This window comes from Canis aureus, chromosome 4 (assembly GCF_053574225.1).
Source record: "Canis aureus isolate CA01 chromosome 4, VMU_Caureus_v.1.0, whole genome shotgun sequence".
Lineage (NCBI taxonomy): Eukaryota > Metazoa > Chordata > Mammalia > Carnivora > Canidae > Canis > Canis aureus.
In genome coordinates this window covers 86,522,909-86,548,326 of record NC_135614.1, presented here as the reverse complement: position 1 = coordinate 86,548,326, position 25,418 = coordinate 86,522,909, and the positions used below count along the sequence as shown (strand labels likewise).

The 25,418-nt window shown below is 35.5% G+C and overlaps 1 protein-coding gene across 9 annotated transcripts in view; it reads right to left on the bottom strand.

Annotated features, from left to right (window-relative positions):
* The window catches only part of CDH18 (cadherin 18), a 951,119-nt gene that overhangs the window by 201,317 nt on the left and 724,384 nt on the right, over positions 1-25,418 (bottom strand). For 8 of the 9 annotated variants that reach the window (XM_077896372.1, XM_077896374.1, XM_077896375.1 and 5 more), the window contains one exon: positions 12,670-12,789. In XM_077896372.1, the coding sequence (XP_077752498.1) occupies positions 12,670-12,789 (120 nt within the window). The remainder of the gene's footprint in view (positions 1-12,669; positions 12,790-25,418) is intronic. The other variant, XM_077896373.1, reaches the window with a different exon arrangement.

Below are 25,418 nucleotides of genomic sequence, written 5' to 3'. Positions count from 1 at the left end.
CATCTTTATAACTAAAGTGTCTTTAATTCATTCTAGATATCATTTAATGTACTCTTACAACATTTTCCCTCAAAATATCCCTGTGTCCTATTTTACCTTCTAAAAAAGACAGGTGCAGTTATTTGCTAAAGTAGTCATTATCATATGACCTATCAAAATTATTTAGCTTCTGAGTGACTAAGATTCGGTACAGCTTGTCCTATGAATAAAAATTATGAATCAAGCTTCAAATGTTTGCCAAAAATACCTGTGTTACATTGCATGGAGCAAATAATACCAATGTTGTTCCTTGGCACATATCTAAAAACTGAAAAATTGTATCAAAGACAAGAAAATATATATATTTTTTTAGTTTTTATTTAAATTACAGTTAGTTAACATGCAGTGCAATATTAGTTTCAGGTCTACAACATAGTGATCCAACACTTCCACACAACACCCACTGACCCACTGCTCATCGCAAGAAGTACCCTTCTTAATCCCCATCACCTATTTAACCCATCCCCCTCCACCTCCCCTTTGGTATCCATCAGTTTGTTCTCTATAATTAAGAGTCTGTTTCTTGGTTCGTCTCATTCTCTTTTTCCCTTTTCTTGGTATTTACCCAAAGAATACCAAAATACTAATTCAAAGGGACTAATTCAAACCCTAATGTTTAGAGCAGCTTTGCCTACAACAGCCAAACTATGGAAATAGCCCAAGTGTCCATCAACTGATGAGTGGATACAGAAGATGTGGTTTAAATAAAACGGAATAATGCTCAGCCATATAAAAAGAAAGGAACATTGCCATTTACAGCAATGCAGATAGAAGTAGAGATATCATACTAAGTGAAATAAGTCAGTCTGAGAAAGACAAATACCATATAATTTCACTCATATGTGGAGTTTAAGAAACAAAACAAATGAGCAAAGGAAATAAAGGTTTTAAGGAGACAAGAAAGTTAATTTAAGGCAACATTTGTTTCTTTTCAATTTTCAAAATTGTGTTAATACCCATAACCCAAAGTAGAAACAGACATTTTTTAGTCACTGATCCTAATACAGTGTTGTATGCCAGGAGATGTGGATAAACAAAGGTAAAATAGGCATGTTTCCTCTCAAGAATAATATAATTTATTTGTATATATAGTATAGACATACACATAATGGCTACATTATTCAAGTACGTATGTATACATAGTACAGTCTGTTAGTGCAAGGCCAATAAACGGTGAACTCCGCATGGGGCCTGGGGGCATCCCCTACTGCATGCACTAGAGGGCAACATTAGCCTAACCCCTGGTCCTCTACGGGCATGGGGTATTTACCCCTGAAATTCCACTATTAGTCGAGGAGCACTCTGGTGACACAGCTGGCTCTTTGGAGCCTTCCTCCAAGGGAGTAAACTGCTTTCCCTTAGGCAATGCCTTCCATAGCTTTAGCAAGACCAAACCAGGTTGCCTGTTTACACTGTCTCTTGGGGTCCCTGACGATATTAAATCTTGTCACAAGTGTTTACAAGGGACCTTGAGGGGGCCCCTTGCTGCCATTTTATCACCAGCAGAATCATCTCTTTTCCTCCATGTTTCGATCTGTTTCTCTCATTATAGATTCAGTTAAGTCGGCCACCATAGCTGCTCCTGTAGCAGTGGGCCCATTAACCATGGGGGCAGGATACTAAAGTCCTAGCCCATGACCCCAGGGCTGACTCTAAGATGCAGTCTTCCATACCAGACGAAAACAATGCTCCGTGTGGGCTTCTAAAACACTAAATATAAATGGCATGTTTCATGAATGGCAGTTCATGTATAATCTCTTGTGGTTCTTCCATAGAAATCCAGCAAAACAGGGAAGAGAACACCCCCTTCAATAATCCAGCTCATCTTAATGCTAGCATTTACCTAATCAATCAAATCAGCTAAGAGCATGTGGGATCCTCGCCCACGCCCATGGTATACAGTCTTGTCACAAGGCAGGCCCAGAAGTCACTGAGGCTGTTTTGGATGGTTTGAAACCCATTTAACATAATAATACTCTCTCCCTCCAGTTTCCCACAGTGGTTAACACCCAAGCAGCAACCCCTTCTCAGCCCTTTTGCTTTAAGTTACTTGGTTAGCTCCACCAGGCTGCAGCACGTTCCCTCAGAGCTGTTTACTGACTAGTGGGAGTTTCCTCTTGGTCATCCTCAGGCTCATGAGTGGCCTGGTCTTTGTTGGAATCAAAAGTCATGCCTGGAAACCATTTTCCTCCTCCTTGATAATGTCCTCATGAGAGGAGTCATTACTCCAGAGGTCTCATGATTTAGGGCCCCAATTTTCTTGAGATCGAATTATTGTCACTCTAGTGTGCGGCAATCTGTGCTCATACATCTTTGCCACCTTACTTGCCATAATTTCTAATTTTTCCTCCTGCTTTTGAATTATTTTGGACATAATACCTGTATTAGAGGAATATGCAGCTTGTACATCCTTTCCCAAAGCCAGTGCTTCTTGGCTCTGTCCAATTCTCTCCTTGCTCATAAGTCCTTTTCTATGATGTATCTTAAGGCGTGGATGAGTGCCCAAGCCACCACTGCAAAGGCTTGTTCACGTTCCCTTCTCTATTTCCTTTTCCCTACTATTTTGAATAGGATATGTCACCATCCCTTAGGCATTTGGGGGGGGGGGGTTCCTGTAATCATACACTGGTCCAAAACACACACACACACACACACACAAAAAAAAAAAAAAAAAAAAAAAAAAAAAAACCTGCCCAAGCCTCCCCACATGGAGGTGGCTGCCCAACTTGGTTTTCCCCTTTCCTTCTTTGAGTTCCCAGGCTCTGTCCTTCCCCACCCTGGACATGGACAAGGAGCTTCCCCTGGCAATGTCCCTTTATGCATGCTTGTTCTGTCTGTATCCTGCTGACTGTGCAAATTATTTCAAGGTGGAGGAGGGTCAGCAATGTACCCTCCAGACTGAGAAGACACTTTAATACTGAAAAACCAACCACACTTCTCCATAACATTTTTACAGAGTTTTATTTGAGGTAAATTACTGATGGAGCAATCAGGCAGATGGATGATCCAGAGCACTAGGCAGCTCTCATCTCTATTCCTACCTGGACCTTAACCCCCAGCCCTTATGGAGTGATGACCATGGTGGTGAGGCCACAGGGTCGTTACCTAAGGCTGCACCATCTGTGAGCCTAGTGACCTCTGTTGGTTATCTGACATGGCACCATCGATGCACCAGATGGGAAAACAAGATGGAAGGCCAAAGATGAAGTCTGTGCTGTCAGCACTCCTACAATCCTCAACAGGGAAAAGCTACAAGCTTTTCTTCTAATACTAAAGGGTATTAGTACTAATACCCTCTAATAAATCAGGGTTGCCCACTCTCACCACTTTTATTCAACATAGTATAAGAAATCCTAACCAGGGCAATTATGCAACAAAAATATTTTAGCTTTCAAATTGGAGAGAAAGAAGTAAAACTATCATGATTTGCGGATGAAATGCTATCATATATAGGAAACCCTAAGGACTCCACCAAAACTTGTTGAGATTAATAAAAAAAATTCAGTAATATCGCAGGATAGAAAATCAATATGCAAAAACCTGTTGTATTTCTTTACCATAACAACAAGCAATAAGAAAGAAAAATTAAGAAAATGATATGTTATAATTGCATAAAAAGTATAAAATACTTAGGTATAAATTTAACTGAGAAAGTGAAAGATCTATAAGATTTCAGTAGAAGAAATTATAAGATTTCAGTAGAAGAAATCGAAGATTATAAGATTTCAGTAGAAGAAATCGAAGAAGATATAAGTAAATGGAAATACATTCCATGCATGTGGCTTAAAAAAATCAGTATGTTAAAATGTCCACAGCATGTAAAGCAATCTCTGGATTTAATATAATCTCTATCAAGATTCCAAAGGAAATTTTCACAGAAATAGAACAGACAATTTTAAATTTGTATAGAACCACAAAAGACCCCCAAAAGCCAAAGTAATCTTGAGAAAAAATAACACAGCTGGATGTATCATGTGCCCTGATTTTACATTACACTAGAAAGCTACAGTAATCCAAACACTATGGTACTGGCATAAAATCAACATGGACCAATGGAACAGAGGAAGAAGCCCACACGTAGACTCTTACATACGTCATCAATTGATATATGACAAAGAAGCAAAGAATACACAGTGCGGAGAGGATAGTCTCTTCAATAAATGGTGTCTGGAAAACTGTACAGTCGTATCCCAAAGGTGAAACTGGACCACTATCTTATACCACACACAGAAATTAGCTTAAAATTGATTAAACACATGAACATAAGACCTGAAGCTATAAAACTCCTCGGAGAAAACATAGGCAGCAAGTTTCTTGACATAGATCGTGGGAACGATTTTTTTTTTTTTGACTCTGACACAAAAAGCCAAAGAAACGAAAGCAAAAATTAGGCATCCAAATTGGAAGGAAAGAAGTAAACCTGTCACTGCTTGCAGATGAAATGCTATTATATATAGGAAACCCTAAAGACTCCACCAAAAACGTAGAGATAATAAAAGAATTCAGTAAAGTTGCAGGATAGAAAATCAATAGGCACAAATCTGTTGCATTTCTACAATGTAACAACAAGCATTCAGAAATTACATATGATAAAGCTATTTTTTAACAAAGAAAAAAATAGTAATAAAACATCTTAAAAATAACCAACATTGATTCCAATCACTACTATTTTATGTTCAAAGAGATTACTTTTTTCCCTTTCTCGTAATAGTTAATATAGTTACAGGAATTTGATATTTGAGGAAAAAATGGATTCAATTGGTTTCCTTTCTTCATTTGCTTAACAACTTTAGTTAAATGTAGTTTTCATACCATTAATTTCATTTAAGTGTCCAATTCAAAGTATTTCAATTATATGGCTCTATCTAGGCTGTAGCAAATAGTGTAACTAATATAGAACCCTAATCTATGTTTTTTATTAGAATTATACCTGTATCAATTAAGTTTGATAGATATTATTAATTCTGTTAATGTAAATAGGACACGATGATCTCCTTGCCGTGGAGCAGGAGAGCTCTCTGACATCCTTAATGTCAACAGTACATTCACTACGTCTTGATGACAGTTAAAATTATTTTTCCAGATACACATTTTCAATGGAATGTCAGAGAAAATTATCTTTGGTTTCACTCTCTGATCTCCCCCAATACCAATGATCAATATATCTTTTGATAGTCAAGTCAGTGTGAAGAATCTCCTTTTCTAGTGTAGCGTGGGCCCTAGACCTGTCAAATGGCTACTTATATGCCGTATAAAGCACTGTGCTCTCTCTCAGGATCCTGGATTTGGGGTTGAAAGGAATGAAAGTAGTCTAGATGAGCCCGCCCCACACCTGTGTAGGCGATGCCCTGGGCTGTGACTGTGACCCGCCCAACCGCAAAGCACATTTCACCAAAGTCAGGTTTCATTGCTGCATGTGTTTGCACAAAGAAATTCCTCGGACAGAGTGACTTCCCTGCTAGATTTTTGCTCACCAAGTTTTGCATGTGACTCTCACCTTATGTGCTCACTGCCACATGGTTACAAGACAGCTGCTGCACCTGCAATAATTACGCATACGTTTAAACCCGCAAGATGGGAAACCAACGAGAGGAAGCCTTGGCACCTACACAGACAGACCAAAAACCCTCCGATGGTCTTTCTCTTTCCCTGGCTAGAGCTATGTCCCCGTAGTGACAGGGCAGCTGGGAAGTCTAGCTCTGTAACTGAGAATGTTGCTACAATGAGTAAAATTCGAGTTCTAATAGGCCCAGCAAACTGAGAAATCGATATTGAGTGGAGAACCAGTAGGCTCCAGTTCATTGACTTTATTTTCGTGCTATATAGAATGGACTTCTAGTGTGGATCCCCATACACTCTGCTACGTTTTAGGAACTATTCAGAATTCTTCCTTAAAGAAAATAAAGTGAGAAAAAAAAAAACAAAAACAAAGAAAATCAAGTGAGATGTTTCTTTCAGTAATTTGGCAACATGACACAGTTCTGAATTAATGCATGATTTCTTCTCTAAGAGAAGCAAATTCATTAGCCAGTGAGCTAATTAACTATTTTTGTCTATTATGCAGTTAATTATAGGAAATTATTTAAAAATGTATCTGTGTAATTATTAGTGTGGTTATATCAATTAGAGTGGGCTCTGGGTAAGAAAAAAAATGACAAAGTGTCTCCTATTATGGACTTTTGTCCTCATGCAGATTTTGTGGACCATACATTCTATATTTTAACTGCTTATCTATTAATAAACATGAAATACTGCTTTGGGGAAATAAAATTATTTTCAAGCAGATTTTCATTGGAATTACACAAATTAATATTGAAATTGAAAAAGATATACTTTACATCTTTTATCCAAACATAGTGATCTTCCACAAATAATTTTTTTGTTTACTGTTGAAATAAAATAAAATTGGAAGAGGCTAAGTAGAAATAAAGTTGTTGGTTAATTTAATTACATCATGTACAGTGGACAGAGAATGTTGAAAACCTTGTTTTCAATCGCATCTTAAGAAACTCACTTGGGCCTTCTACTGACTGCATTTTTATATCTGACTGCTTTCTGCTACAAAATGTTAAGGAAAGGTCTTTTTCAAGAATCAGAGCTATTGTTGGTCAAGACCTGTGCATTAATGACAATTGTTTCATGTACAGCATGCCACTTTATCTTATCTAGAGACGCTATTTTGAGTTGAGACAGTGAATTCTGAAGATAAATTAATGGTAAATTTACTTCCTTTTAAATTGTCATTTGAAATTTTCTACAAGTATATTTCTCTTAATAAAAATATTGATAAAGCTTTCTTTAAATGCTTGAAAAGGAGAATAAAAAAAATAAATGAATGAATGCCTGAAAAGAAATGTAATTTAGTTATATACAGGTTAATATGTGGAACTCACACTTTTGAATAGTTTTGTGGACTAAAAATCCTTTCAAACAGAACTAATTTTTTTTCCTATTTCAGGTAAGACTATTTCAAACTCTTGTCATTGCACACCATTGCAATTTTGGACATTTTTCTTAATCCTAAAGGCAAGAGGGGGTGAACAAGAGAACTTTACTACCTATCTATATCTTTCCAAGGACCGGACTAAGAGCCTTGCATTAACTTTCTCATTGGATTTAGTTGTTATTCTAAATTTATATACAAGTAAACAGAATTTAAGTGACTTGATCAATTTACTGATATTAATTATCATCCTAGGATTTGATCATGAAGTATCTTAAATCATTTTGGAATAAATGATTTAGTATTTTGGAAAAGTAATAAATATGAATTACTGCACTACCCTCTATTAATTCAACTATAACATAACTAATTACATTAATCTTTTCATTGGAAGGCCAAGTAAACAATTTCTTTGTTTACAATAATGTCTTATAAAACAACTAACAACATGTGTGACTTTAGAACCCACAGGCATCACTAGATGCAGTAGATTTTATTTGATATCAAGTGTTTTGTCACCCGTGGAATGGTTGCTATTAGTGAAGAAGTGTTTCACTGATAAAAGATTTGAAACCCAAAGCAACCCATGTTGCTTTTGTAGCAACATGTAGCAGAAGCAATTAGAGAGCTAAAATGCACTAGAAGTATTGAAAAAAATTAGAAAAACAATATCTAGTTTGCATTTCATATATATATTTAAAAGGTAGCCTTGGGCAGCCCCAGTGGTTCAGTGGCTTAGCCCTGCCTGCAGCCCAGGGTGTGATCCTGGAGACCCGGGATCGAGTCCAACGTCGGGCTCCCTGCATGAAGCCTGCTTCTCCCTCTGCCTGTGTCTCTGCCTCTCTCTCTCTGTGTCTCTCATGAATAAATAAAAATATTTAAAAAATATTAAAAAATAAAAATAAAAGGTAGCTTTATCTAGACTTACTTTTTCATGTACCTGAAAATTAAATGTAGAATCTACCAACCAAAATGTTTTCAGTGGCTATATTTTTCTTTTAAATAGTCATTACTTTAAAAAAAAAATAGTCATTACTTAATGCATAAAAATATATGAAGCGCACATGAAAAATGACCCAAGTTAAAATACAAACTAGATAACTCTTCCAATAGTCTTTATCTTTAGGAGGAGTGATAACAACTCGCCACGAGTACCACTTACTCAGATACAGAGATGCCATCATTGACTACTGCTGATTTATATATTTCATATCATATGGTCAAGTTCCCCACTGCTGGCGTTACAAACATTTGTACATAAAGCTGATCTGGGACTCTGTAAACCAGCCTAACCCTCTGTTTTCCCCGACCTCAGGTTTTAATCCAGGTTTTCAGGTGTTCTGAACTGACCATCTCATTTTCAACAATTTGTGTGAAACAGGCGACAGATATACAGGCACTGGCTGCAATAATAGGAAATAATTAATAGATTATTGACTATGAAAAAAACAGAGAGAATCATCAAATGGCTATAAATGCCATGGGCATTAAGAGGTTTTCATTCTCAGTTAAAAACTGCACACCCACCTCTTGTGTAACCCCGACCTCTGTTCCAAAGACCCTGGAAAGACAGATGCTGGATTGCTAGCTTTGTCATTGAATTAAGTTAAGGGAAGTGGCTCCTTTTTTAACAACCACCTCAATCATTCTGCTTTTGCCATCACCACCCGATATAAATTTCATAGGTTCTAAAAAAAAAAAAAAATAGAAACCCTGAATTTATTGATTTATCTTTAATGCAGTTGCCACTATATTAATTGGATTAAGATCAGCCCAGGATTTCTTGACGTTGGTTGTCTGACCATTTCACGTGGCTTTCTCACTCACCGGCCTTCCTCCACCTGCCTTGCTGAGGGCTAATTGTTTTCATGAACGTGAAAATGCTGACTGCATTTACTGACTCCGGAAGTCTGTCCTTGCCTAATTAAAATCCATATCTTCAACTAGAATTATACTCATTAAGCCTACATTAACATGTTCTTCTATATGAATCTGGCCAGAAATATTATGTCTTTTATATGTCATTGTCACCTCCTCTAGTTTATTCTTTTCCAGTTTTCCGCATCTTTTAAAGCATAATGTTAAAATATGACTTTAAAGGCGCTCCTCTTCTGTTATACAATAAGCAAACATCATGACATTGTCAACGCAATCAAACTTATTTAAAACAATAAATTTCTCATGAGATTTCATGATGCTGATTAACAAGTTTTCCGTGTAAAACAATGCAGACCCTATGAAGCCAGTTAGGAATAGTATAGCAACTCAAGAGCAACATAATCCATTTCTCTGGATACAGCAATTCATGAATGGCTTGTATAATAGGCAGCAAGGCCTCATGGGCAACTCACTGGACAGCTGTGGCGAGGACCAAATGTATCTCTTAACATGATAGAAACAAGGCAACCCAAAGTCCCAATCTTAAACATAAGCCCTCACAGCTCTATTTGGTCCCAAAGTTTCTTTAGTATAATTTGTCTTCAGTGAAAGCAACTGGAGACATGCTGAAATAGTCATGCCAAATCAGAGGGCAAAATAATAAAAATGAGACTATGCAAATGTACTATTCTAAACAACTATTATCCCTACACTTCTTATATCACACCTTACCCATAACAACGGATCCTGTAGTTTTCAGTGCATTTTTATTTTGCTCCAGGCATTTTAAGAACAATTTCCACTAGGGACACCTGGGTGGCTCAGTGATGGAGCACCTGCCTTTGGCTCTGGTTGTGATCCTGGGGTCCCGGGATCGAGTCCTGATCCGGCTCCCCACAGGGAGTCTGCTCCTCCCTCTGCCTGTGTCTCTGCCCCTCTCTCTGTCTCTCATGAATAAATAAATAAAATCTTAAAAAAAGAGAACAATTTCCACTAAATTCCTTAGTTTTGAGGATGTTGAATTGCGCAGTAATATCTTTCAAGTATAAATTACCAAATATGTATTATCTAAAGAGAATGATGAACATTTTGTTTTATAATCCATCTTAGCACTTTCTACAAACATCTATCTCAGAGACTGGCATATTAAAAGAATCTTTATGTTAGGATACATATCCGTAGGTTCTTATGATGCTTCAGTCAACATAATATTGAAATTAAAACATATGAAAATGGAGGTACTTGCTTTAGTAAATCATCTTGCTTAAAGGAGCAAAGGAATGTAATGGCAATTTCATAGAGCAGTATTTGAATATATAAAATATTTATGTTTTAGATAATTTTATTTATTTAATGACACACTTAACCTATGATAAGTATATATAACCAAATGCGATTTTTTTTAAAAAAATTGTTATTGATATACCTTCTTCACTAAAGCCCAACAGCAGAGTCCAACACTAGTCAAATCTTGTCCTCAGTGGTGTGCTTTATCCATCCAGAGTACCCATGCACACAAATGCAAATGCATGCATGTCCTCAAACAAACATGTGTAAACAGTCACAGATGCTCAGACACACTCACACACACACACACACACACACAAAGAATTGGTACTTTTTAAACAAATTCAGTATATGGAGATTTTAAAAAATCTGTATATGATTTCTATATATAATCAATATTCTATTAAGAACTATAATATTTACCAGTATTTGGTTATGCATAGGAAGTAAAGAGACTGAAGCCATGTGTGCTTTTGCATATTTGTGCATGAATGTCTGTGTGGGGAGGTAACTGAAACACAGTATCCTTATTCCCTTCCTCTAAGAAGATGCATATTCATTTTTAATCAATTAATTAATTAATTAATTTTTGAGAGAATGAGAGAGAGCATGCAAGCAGGATACAGGGGCAGAGGGAGAGGGAGACTCTTAAGCAGGCTCTACTCTCAGTGTGGAGCTTATTGTGGGACTTGATGTCACATCCCTGAGAGAATCATGAGCCAAGATCAAGAGTCAGGCAATTAATAAAATCTTAAACAACAAAAAAGAAGCTTTTAAATTGGTGGGCGGAGGGGCACCTGGGTGGCTCAGTGGTTGAGCATCTGCCTTCGGCTCAGGTCATGATCCCAGGGTCCTGGGATCGAGTCCCATGTCGGGCTCCCTGCAAGGAGCCTGCTTCTCCTTCTGCCTGTGTCTCTGCCTCTCTCTCTGTGTCTCTCATGAATAAATAAATAAAATCTTAAAAAAAGAGTCAGACAAAAAAAAAAAAAAAAAAAGAGTCAGACACCTAACCAACTGAGCCATCCAGGTGTCTAGAAGATGGACATTGAAAATGAGAAAGGCATATATTTCATATATAAAATCAGTATGGTTTTGGGGAAAATAGAACAAAATGAGAACACCAATATTAAATAATAATTTCCATTTGTCTTAAGATGTTTTTATGGCTGGATAGCAATATGTATATTATAATATAAAAATGTATCAAATATACTGTATACCTTAAATGTATGCAGTTTATATGTCAACTGTATTTATTAATAAAAAGATTTTCTGAACTCACTCTAATTCCTTATTTTCTTCATAAATTATGATAGTTAAGGAGTTAAACGGTATGCCTGGCATCTGTTCATGAGTGTACTCATGTTTGGACCACACCTGGGGAGCGAAGAAGACACGTTTACCTGGCGGGTTCCTCTTGAAAACATGATAATGACAATACTCCTAGTTGTCACATGGCCTTGGCAACGGAGAGCATGCTAGCATCTCCTCAGTTGGTGGCACCTCATCTAACCTAATGGTAAACCATCCTGGAATCGATAGACTCATGGGAGAGTAGGGGATATTCACAACCAAAGGTGGCTTTCTTCTGTGTTATGTCTGTGCCCATTACTTGGCATTCTCACATGTTAATCTGATTCAGAATTAATCTAATGTAACTAGAAAAGACCTAAACCTCTGGAATGTCCTGGATCTTTGAAATTATTAGTAAAGCTTGAAACTCATTTTTCCTGAACATTTGGCTACATTCATAATTGGCTTATGTTCAATTTTTAATAACAAATTATTTTTCAGTGGGACCATGAGTTTTATGTGGTTTTTAGATTATGCTGCTGATTAATAATAATAATTAATTATTATTATATAATGCAGTATTGAGTATCTTCCATTCCCTCTTTGGTATCATGTCATATGATACGATTGTTTTGGACAGGAAAAAAAAAAGAGAAGAAAGAGAGAATTCTTATTTTTTCCTAAAAATAGTTTTTATGGTTTTTCCTTACTCTCAGTTAATTTCTCCTACCTAACACGATATTTAAAGACTGAAGAATTTTCTCATTAGGAAAAAATCTCAGTTCAACATAACAATTCCCCCAACATAATATATAACAACTTATGTGACAATCAAATTCAAATAAAATAGGGAAACTCTCAATAAATTATTCACCATCTTTGGCAAAGAATTAAACCTAAGGTGTAAACACAACAAATAATACACTAGAAAATTTCATTTGATGTAATACTCCATATTCGTCTTAAGCAGAAAGTAATTGCTACAGGATTGTGCAAAGATAAGAAATTTTTACTGGAGTAAGTGATGGATAATCAAAAAATATTAAGGAAAAATATTAAGGAAAACAGTGAATTTCTCTTCATTTATTCAACCACACATTTTAGAAAAAGCGAGGACATTTTAAATTGTGCTAAAGCACTGTCTGATGTAGGAGAAGACACAGAAATAAACATATTGCTTTCTTTTATTCTAGCACACATGCACACAAATTATACAAAAATGCACTCACCTGTTTTAGGATCTACGGAGAAGTAGGGTTGTCCCTGGAGAATACTGTAAACCACCCGGGCACTGTTTCCATAGGTAGGATCATCCGCATCAGTAGCTGTCACCTGTAGAACAGAGGTACCTGTGCATTCAGGAAAACAAATTTTAGTGTGCGGTAACATTTAGCACATGACTTGTACACACAAAAAGGTTATGTCGACATTCCTATGGAATGCAATGATAGATGTGTCCTCCTAAATTTAATTCTTGGATTTATCTGTCAAACATAGCCCTTGCTTTTTCCCCCCTGCCAACAACTGTACCAGATGAGAGGCCAAAAGAGAATATTTGGTCTCTAATATATATATATTATATTATATACATATTATTATATATTATTATATATAATAATAAACTATGTATATTATATTAATATAATATAATTATATATAACAATATATTATATATTATATATATTACATGCCAATAACATTGCAATAGGCCTCTTTTGACACATAATCAGGGTTAGGTTGGATTGATGATCAAGAATCAAACTGGTATTTAACTGTGCGGTAAAGTTAAAGGTAGGACGAGAACAGACCTTGCATGTTACATAATTATTCAGAAAAGAAAAAGAAAAGGTGGGATGGTTTGTGATTAGGTGGGAATGTAGGAGGGTTGACATTAAATTATCAGTGGCCTCAAAAGAGCACATTCAAACCCTTTTCCATCATGTATGCCCTTTTTAAATTTCTTACATGGACTATTAATGAGTCTCCTCACTGGTTTCCAGGGCTTAGTTCTCATTTCTTCAGGTTCTTCTACACAGTACCGACATAATCATCTTTCTACAATGGGCATCAGAATGTGCCTCTTGCACCAGATTTTGGAAAATTAAGGTATACTTTAAAGGAATTGATAAACTTTAAAATAGTGCATTTTGAGATAAAATTAGAGGATGTGTTGTGCTGATTTCTTTTACGTTTATATCCTTCAAATACTATTTGCATAATTAGATGCATTTATATCATATTTCGGTTATTCCCAAATGAAAACTCATCCAGGTATAACAATATAACCTTCTATTAAGGGCTATAGAACTCCACTGTAAAATCAGTAGGTTAAGAGCTCTCATTCATTCATGAAATGCACTTAATGAGTCATCTAATAGTGCTTACTTGATATTTTATTTTGCCTAACTACAAAAATTCCACCGACTAATTCAGGTTATGTAGCAAACAAAACTATTTCCACAATCAAGTAAGTCTGTATGAAATTCAGCATTCATGCTCATACTTGACTATGGAAGCCCAGACAATTTCCAATCGTTAGTTTTAATAATTACTTCAATTATTTAGGTATGATACACTTATAAGGGTCTAGTAACTGCTTAACTACAATGATTCTACTTCTGTGTGTTGAAATGCAAATGGAACTTTAAGCAAAGCTTATTCTTTTCTTCAAGGGATTCAAGAAAACTTAACAGAATTAGTATACCATGTTCACTTGACAATCCTTACTAGCAGATTATTAATGTATATGGACTTGTAATGATAGGTTATGATTCTGGCCTCTAGTATTTTTACGTTAAAATTGTAAGCAGAGATATGATTAGTGATTATGCATACTCAGGAGGGGAGGGCTGTGTGATGTCTAAAAGAAATCTCTAATAATGAATAATAAAACAAAATGATGACAGCAAATGCCTGCAAGAACACTAAGAAACTAGGTCACTTGTACCTTGCGTTCACGTTCACCATACAACCCAACAAATTGTTGTCTTGGGTATTTATGCAAAAGTGATGCAAACATAAGTCCATAAAACCATGCTTGCAATATTCATAGATTTTCACAGCAACATTATTTGTAGTCGCCACAAACTGGAAACAACCCAGATGTATTTTCCCGGGAAAACGGTTAAACAAACTGGGGTACATTGATAGTATGGAATACTACTCAGCAATAAAAATAAACAGCCTCTTGGATGAATCTTCAGGAAATTATGCCCAGTGCAAGAAACCCAGTCCCAGGGATGCCTACGTGGCTCAGTTGGTTAAGCTGAGGATCCAGCCCCTGTACCCTCTCTCTCTACATGCTGCACCTCTGCTTGTGTGCATGCGTGCACTCTCACCATCAGATGAATAGAATAGTTTTTTAAAAGCCAGTCCCAAAATGTGTGATTCCATTTATTTAATATTCTGGAGATGATGAAATTTTAGAAATGGATAACAGATTTGTAGTTACCAGATGAAGGGAGCAGAGGTGCAGGTTGGGGGTGATTGGTTATAAAAGGGAACCTGAGGGGTCCTCATGATGTTCAGTATTTCGATTATGGTGTTGGATACACAAACATGCACGGGAGACAAATTATGGAGAACTTAGCACTCACATGCATAAATAAAAGCAGAGAATTCTAAATAAGATTGGTAGATTAAATAACATTGATTACTCGACTATGATTTTTTTAAGTTTTATAAGATGGCAATTTTGTAAGATGGTACCATTGAGAAAAATGGAGTAAGGATACAAAGAATGGCTCCACAGCATTTCTCATGACTGCATGTCATGATCTCAAAATCAAAAGTCTAAATGAAAAACAGAAATGTTTTCTTGCCTCAGTGAAATTCCATTCTTAGCTTTATTTAGGCTTGCGTGTGTACCATGATTTTTCTTATTACAGCACTACACTTTCTGACTTGATTGAACTTTGTAGAGTCAGTGTACACTACCTCTTTCACTCCTAGGTTGAAGAAGAAGAAGGAAGAAGAAAGAAGGAAGAAGGAAGAAGAAGAAGAAGAAGAAGAAGAAGAAGAAGAAGAAGAAGAAGAAGAAGAAAGAGAAGAAGAAGAAGAAGAAGAAGAAGAAGAAGAAGAAGAAGAAGAAGAAGAAGAAGGAAGAAGAAGAAGAAGAAGAAGAAGAAGAAGAAGAAGAAGAAGAAAGAAGAAGAAGAAGGAAGAAGGAAGAAGGAAGAAGAAGAAGAAGAAGAAGAAGAAGAAGAAGAAGAAGAAAGGAGAAGAAGGAGAAGAAGGAGAAGAAATTGTTATTGTGTTTATAAAACAATCGAAGACTTTTTCTGTGATGTCACAACACTTGTTCCAAACCTCATATTCATCTCTTCAGCCTGTTCAGAGAATATCAGTCAGTTGATATCTACAAATAAAGTTGGTTTAGGTGGAATTTTTGTTGATACCACATTGAAAAAAAAAAAGATTAAATAGGTAGTAGGTGCCCAGACAAGTAAATGTAAAAAGCCCATATTGTGGCTACAGTGTTATAAAATCATATCAGTCAAATCCTTAATCTGAAAGGAAAAATGCTGATCATACGGGGCATACAGGGATTACTGAGATTCAGAAAAGAGAGACTAGTACAGGTAGAAAGCATTAAAATAATGGTCACCTTGTACGAGCACTGGGTGTTATAAACAACTGTTGAATAGCAACTGTACATGTGAAACTCACCATACACTATATGCTAATTAATTGAACTTAAATGAGATATAAAAAATAAAATAAAATAATGGTCATTTTTGAAGAAGTCACACTTATAAAATCCTCCGATTTTAAAACTGTCTCTGGACTTTGCAATCATTATTTAGGTTTAAAAAGCTTTCAATGTCTTAAAAACAATCTCCAAGCAAGCATTCCATAGAGACAGCTGAGAAAGACAGAGTGCAAAAACACACCTCATTTGTGGTAATAGGCTGGAACACCACATGACAAAAAACAAAAAACAAACAAACAAAAAAACACTTGTTCTGCTTGGCTTAAAGTGTCTATAAATTCCAGCCTTAAGTGAAAGCTGAAAAGCATGAATGGCGTGACAAGTGAAATAAAGAACAACGAGGATGGGGGCGGGAGGTGGGGGGCAAGCTGGGGAGTCTTGTTCTGAAATAAAGCCACCGCCTGCTTCAAATAATAATAATAATAATAATAATAATGATAATAATAATAATAAAAAGAACAACGAGGAAAGGAAAAAGAAAAAAAAAAAGGTAGCCTGGTGTTGTTGACTGAGTGATGGCTTAAAGTAGCACAGAGTGAGCAGAGAGGGGATCCAGGGGAGATTAAGAAAATACGTTAACTAACTCTCTCCCCTGGTCAAAGTGTCTGGTCCCTAACAGCTACACGTCTCTATATAGCAGGCCTCACAGGTCCTGGCCCATTCCACTTGTTTGCGTGAAGTAAAGTAGAGCAAATTACCTCTGTCTATCTTGGTGGCATCTGAAGGTAACAGGCCACCACTTGGAGCACACAGATTGCTGGCTGAGGGGCACGCACCTCTCCGTACCGCCCAGCCCAGATGAAGGTCAGCCTGCCCCTGAACACAGCAAGGGTACAAATAAACAGCAGGGAAGGAAAATAAGTCCTTGGGCCAACTGTTCAAGGATTTCTCTCCAAGGAGAATTGGTAATGGGGGAGGTGGGGGGGTCAGGCCAAAAGAAAAATACTATACATATCTTACTTTCCTTAAGTTAACTTGAAGCCTCGATGGAAACATTTTAGGAAGCATTAATGCTGTTAGAAGTTCTTTTACACTAGGGAAAAAAAAGAAAAGAAAACAGTCTGGAATGCCTAGGTGGCTCAGGGGTTGAGCGTCTGCCTTTGGCTCAAGGCGTGACCCCGGGGCCCTGGGATCGAGTCCCCCATTGGGCTCCCTGCATGGAGCTTCCTTCTCCCTCTGCCTGTGTCTCTGCCTCTCTCTCTCTGTGTCTCTCATGAATAAGTAAATAAAATATTTTTTAATTAAAAAAAACCATTTTTTTAAATTAAAAATAGATACTCAAAAAGACAGAACTCTTGAGGGCGTGTGTTTTGGGTTAAATTACTTCCCCTCAAAGTTCATGTGTTGAAGTTCTAGATTCTGGGTCGTGAAGGAGATCTTATTTGGAAATCGGGTCGTTGTAGATGTAATTAATTAGGATCAGGTCAAACTAGGGTAGTGTGGGTCCCTAATCTAATATGACTGGTGTCCTTATGAAGGTGGGAAATTTGGAAACACACTCAGAATACTTTATGTGAAGATGAAGACAGAGATTGGGGTGATTCATCTACAAGCCAAGAAAAGTCAAAAATTGCCAAGGAACCTCTAGAAGCTGAAGGAGAGGCTTGGGACAGACCTCCTTCCAGTACTTTAGGAGGGAACATGATCCTACTGACACTTTTGACCTCAGACTTCAAGCTTTGGGGACAGGGGGAGGACAGTTTTGTTGTTTAAGCTACTTGGCTTGCGGTACTTTAGTCCAGAGCCTTAGCAAACTAATAAAATGTGTTACAGTCGCCGTGGAAAGAAATTACATTTATTCTCAGAATTTACAGGTGTTCTTTAACTGAATCTAGACAAGAGTCTAAAGTTACAAGTCACAATAAAATGATAGATAATTCCTTTGCTACTTGATGCCAGCTATATCATAAATGAGATAAAACGAAAAGTTAATCTCACAAGTCGATAAAACTAAACTCGGTAGAATTAATGATATTTGATTTTTTTTAGGTACTACTAGTGATATACTTGGTACCACTAGTGATACACTCGTTGGCATTTTTAAGTAAATTAATAAGATATATTAGTTATGTGAAAGAAGGATTTTTATTCCTGGTTAACAGTTTAAGAGAAAAAAAATCAGTATGTATCTATTCTAATAAGGTATTAGTTCACTTCCTTTATTCATGCTATGTACCCTAATTGTATACAAAGTAAAAAAAAAAGAAAATTATTATTCTTTATAATGCTAGATTCCCAAGGAAAAATATATGTAGTAATGCCCAAAAGTCCATTATTCTACTAGAATATTAAATCTATTAATATTTAATCTATAAATATTAAATAGAATATTGAACCTATTTTTTCTGGATATTATTATATACATTTGGTCAATAGATATTAAACCAGTAGCCCCTATGTAACTGGTTTCTAATTAAAGAAAACATTCAAAGTGCTTTAGAAGTTCCCTTAATTTTTACAATTTCACATGAAAAACAACCACAGAAATATTGACTTTTAAAGTTTCATTGGTTAGAGTGCGCACAATATTTTCATGTTAAATATTTCCTGTGGCAAACACTTAGCTTTTCCCATGCTAGGGATTAGTACCTTCCAGCTGCTGTTTTATACAAATCTGAAAAAAAGGATCAAAGTACATAAAAAAGCTTTCAAGATATCTTTTCTATAATAAAACTTAGGCCTTATTTCTTTGGGGAATTGCCCTGTGTCACTCTTTTCATTTGGTTTCTGATTGTACTGTGCTTTCCAAATAGCACGCATTTTAGAAAATTACATATCAACGGAGAAGCAGAAAGATGGACTTTCTTGAAAGTCTCTCAAGACCAATCTGAAATATTTAATAAGGCATTTTAATACAAGCAAATATTCTCTGAGATTGCAAATTGTTATGCATGACTTGCCAGGGCTCACAGCTCTGTTAAAATCTCAAGTGAATCAATGTCGAGCAAGACTTTTGAGTAAAAATCAGCTGAAGATGTATGTAGTATGAAGGCAGAGAGTATCTCTCTGAAGGAATCTCTTGGGGCCTAATTCTCAGAAGATTTTTTCCAGGGATTGGGAAAAAGCAATAGTCATCAAGATACAACTTAAATTTCATTTTACACAGGAGGACTGTAATTTCACCAGCAGAGCAATAACACAGGATTCCAGTCATTGTGTAATTTGATAAAGCTTTGAGTATTCACCCAGGAGGCATTGGATTTAAAAAAAAATCCTTCTGCAAGAACACTTCTGAAACATCTGGTACCAAAACAAAAATCACTGTTTGTAACTGTGTATTTTGAATCATAGCCAACATTAAGTTCTGTGTACTTTCAATGAGATCCCTTCTGTGGAACTGCTTAACGTAAATTTCCCATTATTCAAGTAAATTTTATATTACAGTCCTTAAGTAGAAAAAAATAATAATTAAGGAAATAACATTCATTTAGTATCAGTGATGTGGAAAAAGCTCCATTCTATGCCATTTAATTTAATAATGATGTCAACCTATGCAGAAAAATCCACTTAGTGCCATTTGACAGATGGGGACATTGAGGTTGTATGGTCGACAATTGGTCTACAATATTTTGTAGAATAAAAGTGTGTGATGGAATAGTTAAGGAAAGCCATCTCCAGGCATTGAGAACTCTTGGTTCTTTTCTTTTATTTTTAAGATTTTATTTATTTATCCATGAGAGACACCGAGGGAGAGGCAGAGATGTAGGCAGAGGGAGAAGCAGGCTCCCTGCAGGACTCGATCCCAGAACCCCAGGGTCACGCCTTGAGTCAAAGTCAGACATCCAAACACTGAGCCACCCAGGCGTCCCAACCACACCTGGTTCCTTGGTTCTCCGGCCTTTTTACCAACTAAACAAAAGCAGATCTGGAAGAAGATTGCAATACAGAAAACAGGGTGTGTCTACCTCTCCATCTCCCCCCTTCCCTTTTTCGGACTTGGGGGGGTATCTCTGGCTGTGTCTGCTTTTCCACAATGGTGGCAGCTCCCTCTGAGTCACCCTCTTCCATGGACCCTGAGATGAAGGCCAACTCCTGGGGTCGGGTAAGACTTCTTTCATCCCCAGGGACACTAAACTCCTTCCTGGTTGCCTCACGGACCATGACCTGGTTTTTCACTTCTTCTTTCATTTGTGTAACTCATCCCATGTATGTAATTCCTGCTCTCCATCCAACTACAAGTGGTCTTTAGTTTCCTGCTTAAAACTCTGTGTGATACAGAAGGTATCACCAGATTTCTCCCCACCCATCCCTCATTGCTTCTTTGAGTAATATGACTAGACTTTACCAAATATAAAAGTTAGGTTCTGTACTTGATTCTAATGCAGTTAGTACTTTTCGGTGGAAATCTAGGTGTTTCAAACTTTACATTAGTCAACATATTGGAATCTGACAAACATCACTTGGAGAGTTGGTCATTGTTGGCAGAAGACAATCATGAAAATTTAAGAGAAAATGTTTTTTGAAGTGGAGAAAATTTTCATATATATCTATATACACATAATTAAAAACTGCAATACTTTTCAAGGTATTGAAAAGTTTTTTTTTTTTTTTCTTTCCCATGTGTGGTAGTTAAGTCTAGGTACTATTGCTGATTTCATAACAGTTTCTTATAAAAAATTTGAAATTGCTTTAATTTTCACTGCTTGGAAAAGACTATTTGAAAAACTAAAAAAATTACCAAAATCAGCATTGTTCTGAGTAAGGCAACATTATTTCAGCTGAATTTTCATTCAATAATACAACAAAAGCCAGAACAAAGCCAAAAAAAAAAAAAAATGACAACACAACATGGGATAAAAATATTTTGTCCTTGTTTGCTCACAAAATTGTCAATTATAGTTCAAAAGAGTTTAATGAAAAGTTATAGCATATATTTGTAATATATACACTCTGTGTTATACATACAGATTTGTAAATGGAATCATATTTAAATATACACACACATACAGTTGACATTTAGTCACTGACTTCAACCATTGACGAAATAACTCCTACTTATTTATTTATTTATTTATTTTAGCCAATTAGATGGGACAATGGATTTTTAGAATAGCAGAGTAGCACAGTCTATATATTTTTTAAGTAGCAGAAAACAAAATAAATTAGCAGTAGAAAACAAAATAGATTATACACATACAATTAGAAGGCGTTTTACTCCTCAGGTCCCATGCCCACCCTGTTCAAGTGTATCAATGTCTGGCCTACCAGCTTATACTGTCATTAAAATGTAATATTTTCTGACTGTATCACAATTGAAAAATATTCATTGAATACCATTATTGAAAATGAAGAATTCACTGCATGAAAATTACCTCCCAATACTTCTCCCATCATGAAATTTAATTACATTATTAATTCTAGTTACAATAGTTACATTTATCACTATGGATAAAATGGTTAATTAAATTCCTATAATTTGCTTCAATACTTTTAGGCTGCAAATATGTCCTTAATGACATCTAAGGAAACACAATACATATATATATATGTATATATATATATATATATACATATATATATAATTTGCCATCTTTTCACTCTTAATTTTTTCCAGTTACATGTTTTAAGTCATTGTAGTGTCTTATATCATGTTCTTCCTCTATTAAAAATGACTTTTGTGATTTTTCTATGGTCTTATTCGAGAGGCTAGATATAAGTGGACAATGTCGGGGCCATACATAAAAATAGAATTCTGACTCATAATTTGTAGCAAACAGCTGTAGGAATCACCTTGTTGTCTACAATAAACAGCCCAGGAGCCAGGTCACATATTTTCCATAAATCATACCTGTAGGAAGTTAAAGGATTCTCCTTAGCACCAATCCAGGAAGTCAAACAATAACATTCAGCCCCACACGACCAGGACTTAATCATAACTTATAGTTTCTCATCATTTTCCCCCACTTCCAACTTAAAACCAATCAGATAAGGCAAAGCACGTATTCCTAACCAATCACATAGGACGCTCTGCTTCTGGGAGCTCATCAGCTTTCCTATGACAACAGCTTCCAACCATGGCACACTCAAAACTTCCTCTTTTGTCCACTATAAATCTTTTCCATTTCTCCACCTGCTCTTGACTCTCTGCCAAGATGCAAATGACTGTGGTCAGCCCTCTTATTACAGCACATTCTGAATAAATAGCCTTTGCTCATTATCATTTGGCCGGTCGTCATTTATTTCCGTAAATTATTTTTAAAAATCAAGAATAACTACAATGTGATTACATAAAAAAATATTCTTTGCAAAACCAGTTAACGTGACTTATTTGAAAAGATGCAAAAGTCTACATTTCTAAGCTTTGTCACAAAATGAGAATATTACAAGTGTCAAGATCAAATGATTTTTCATAATTAGTGCATACAGCAAATTTTCTATTCATTTTCTAAGTCCAATATATTTTTCTTTCTAGAAAGACTGTATAGTTGAGTAACTTGCTAAAGTTCATAACATATACTTCTCGTGTATTCATTCATGCTTAGGCACTAGAGGTGGTTCCTGATTTTTCCTAGTCTTTCCATGTTTGAGAATCCTTTCATGTCTGAAAAAAAATATTTTCTCTAGTATTTGATTGATAATCTTATTGCTGGAATTAAGTAGAATTTTTTGTATAGTTTGCCATTTTCTTTTATTTTCTAACTTTGTTCATGAAAATTTAATATACAGACATATTTGTCCTTAAAAGTGTATCTTATTTATGTTACATTTTAAACTTTCTTCCTTATCCAAGGAAATATGAGATGTGGGTTTTCAAATTAGTAAATTAGTTTTCCTGCTTCATGCTTATTTATATTTCTTCAAGTTGAAAATTAGGTTTTATTTTATTCAATATCTTCTTTCTCCCCAAAACAGTAATGTTTCCAGTTGATAGCCATGTCTGTTACTATAATGCATATGTTTTTCTACTTTGTCTTATTTGTGCTACACAGTGCCAGATGTCCCTGGATTTTATTTGCTAGATTATCAGTTTAGTCTTCTGCTATGCCCATCACATCATTCAGTCCCTGGATTATTATTTGTTTTAATTTCAGCCTCTTATTTTGATTTTAGAAATCTTTTTGTTGTTGCTACCTGAAAAGATTACTCTTCATTTCAACTTATCTTATTTAATGACTGCAATAAAATCTCAGATTTCCCCTTGTAAGCAAATTAGATTTTTAATTTAAAATTTTCACTTTATAAAAAAAATTTAAAAAAATAAAAAATAATAAAAAAATAATAAAATTTTCACTTTATCTGAATTATCTCTATTTATCTCTAATGGATAGTTATTCAATTTGTTTATTTTAATTCCTATTTTTTGCATTTAAAAATTAAGGTGAATTAATATTTTTAAATGTCTATACCATCCAAAGTGATCTACAAATTCAATGCAATCTCTATCAAAACCCCTAAATTCACATGGAAAGACAAAAGACCCTGAATAACCAAAGCAAACTTGAACAAAAAGTATAAAACTGGGGGCATCACACTTTCTGATTACATAATATATTACAAAGTCACAATAATCAAAGCAGTATAGAAACAGATATATAGAGTAAAACAGAATAAAGAGCCCTGGAGAGCCCTAGGAGAAAATATAGACAAAGACTCTTGACATTGGTTTTGCCAATGATTTTTGGGATATGACACCAAAACACACACACACAAAAATGAAATTGCATCAAGCTCAAAAAGCTTCTGCAGAGCACTGAAAACAGTCAACAGAGTGAAACGAGAACATTGGAAATAGAAGTAAAGGAAATATTTCCAAAATACAGGTATTTGATAAGGAGTTAGTATCCAAAATATAAAATAAACTCACACAATTCAATAACCAAAAAAATCAAGTAATCTAATTAAAAAGTATGCAAAAGATCTGAATAGACATTTTTCAAAAGACTTACAAATGGCTAGTAGGTACATGAAAAGGTCACTAATTATCAGGGAAATGGATATGAAAAGCACAATGAGGTATCACCTCACCTCTGTTACAATGGCTATTATAAGAAAAATAAAAGATAAGAAGTTTGGCAAGGGTGTGCAGAAAAGGGCATTTCACACTATTGGTGGAAATTGGTATAGCCATTATAAAAAAAAATAGTGGAAAGTTTCCTCAATGAATTAAAAAAAAAACTATCAAATGATTCAGCTATCCCACTTCTGAGTATGTAAATAAATCCAAAGTACATGAAATCACTATCTAAAAGACTTATCCATACTCTCATGTCAGTGCAGCATTATTTACAACAGCCAAGATCTAGAAACAACCTTAATGTCCAAAGGTCCATCAATAGATGAATCACTAAAGAAAATGTGGAAGGGAAAAACTGTATGGCATCTAAATGGGAGATTATTCAGCCTTAATGCAGAAGGAATCCTGCTATTTGCAACACTGTAGAAAAAAAAAAACTGTAGGTCATTATGCTAAGGAAAATAAACCAGGCACAGAAAGATATATTATCCTACTTGCGTGTGAAATCTAAATATTCAAACTCAAAGCAGAAGAGTAGAATGAGAGTTTCCAGGGGCTATGAGGTGAGGGAAATGGGAAGACGTTGGTCAACGAGTATGCGATATCAATTATGCAAGATGTGTAAATTCTGTAGATTTAGAAAACAGCCTGGTGACTGTAGCTCACAGTACTATATATGTTGTGTATTTAAAATTTTTAACAACATAGATCTTGCATTGTCACCAGAGAGAAAGAGAGAAAGAGGAAGAGGGCAAGAGAGAAGAAGGAAGAAGGAAAGAAACATTAAATAAAGGGTTGAGAATGTAAATTAGCTTGAGCACGGTGATCACGTCGCAGTGTATACATACATCAAAACATCAAGTTGCACACCTTAAATATATAAAACCCCCACTTGTCAATTATAACTTGGCAAAGCTGAAAATTTTTATTTTATTTATTTTTATTTATTTTTATTTTTTTTTTAAGCTGAAAAATTTTAAAGGTAAACCAAAATTGAGTTGATGCTTACCCCTGTAAAATAGAAACTCTACATCTAAATACGTGGGGCTGGATGGGTCAGGAGGGTTGCCAGGCAGGTCAAGGATTTTTGTGTCCTTCCCCCAAAAGAGGAGAGGATTGGTTTATATGATGTGGAATTTTGGTTTATTGAAAGCTTGTTCCTGTTTAGTCCAGTGTTTCAATAATCCTATGTAAGTCATACTAAAGGGGAAACAGATCATCAAAGTCTTTACAATAAAATAAAGACACATTTTCTTTGTACACACAGATGAGGTTGAAAAAGTCTTTCTTGTGAATAAACAAAAGAAATAAAT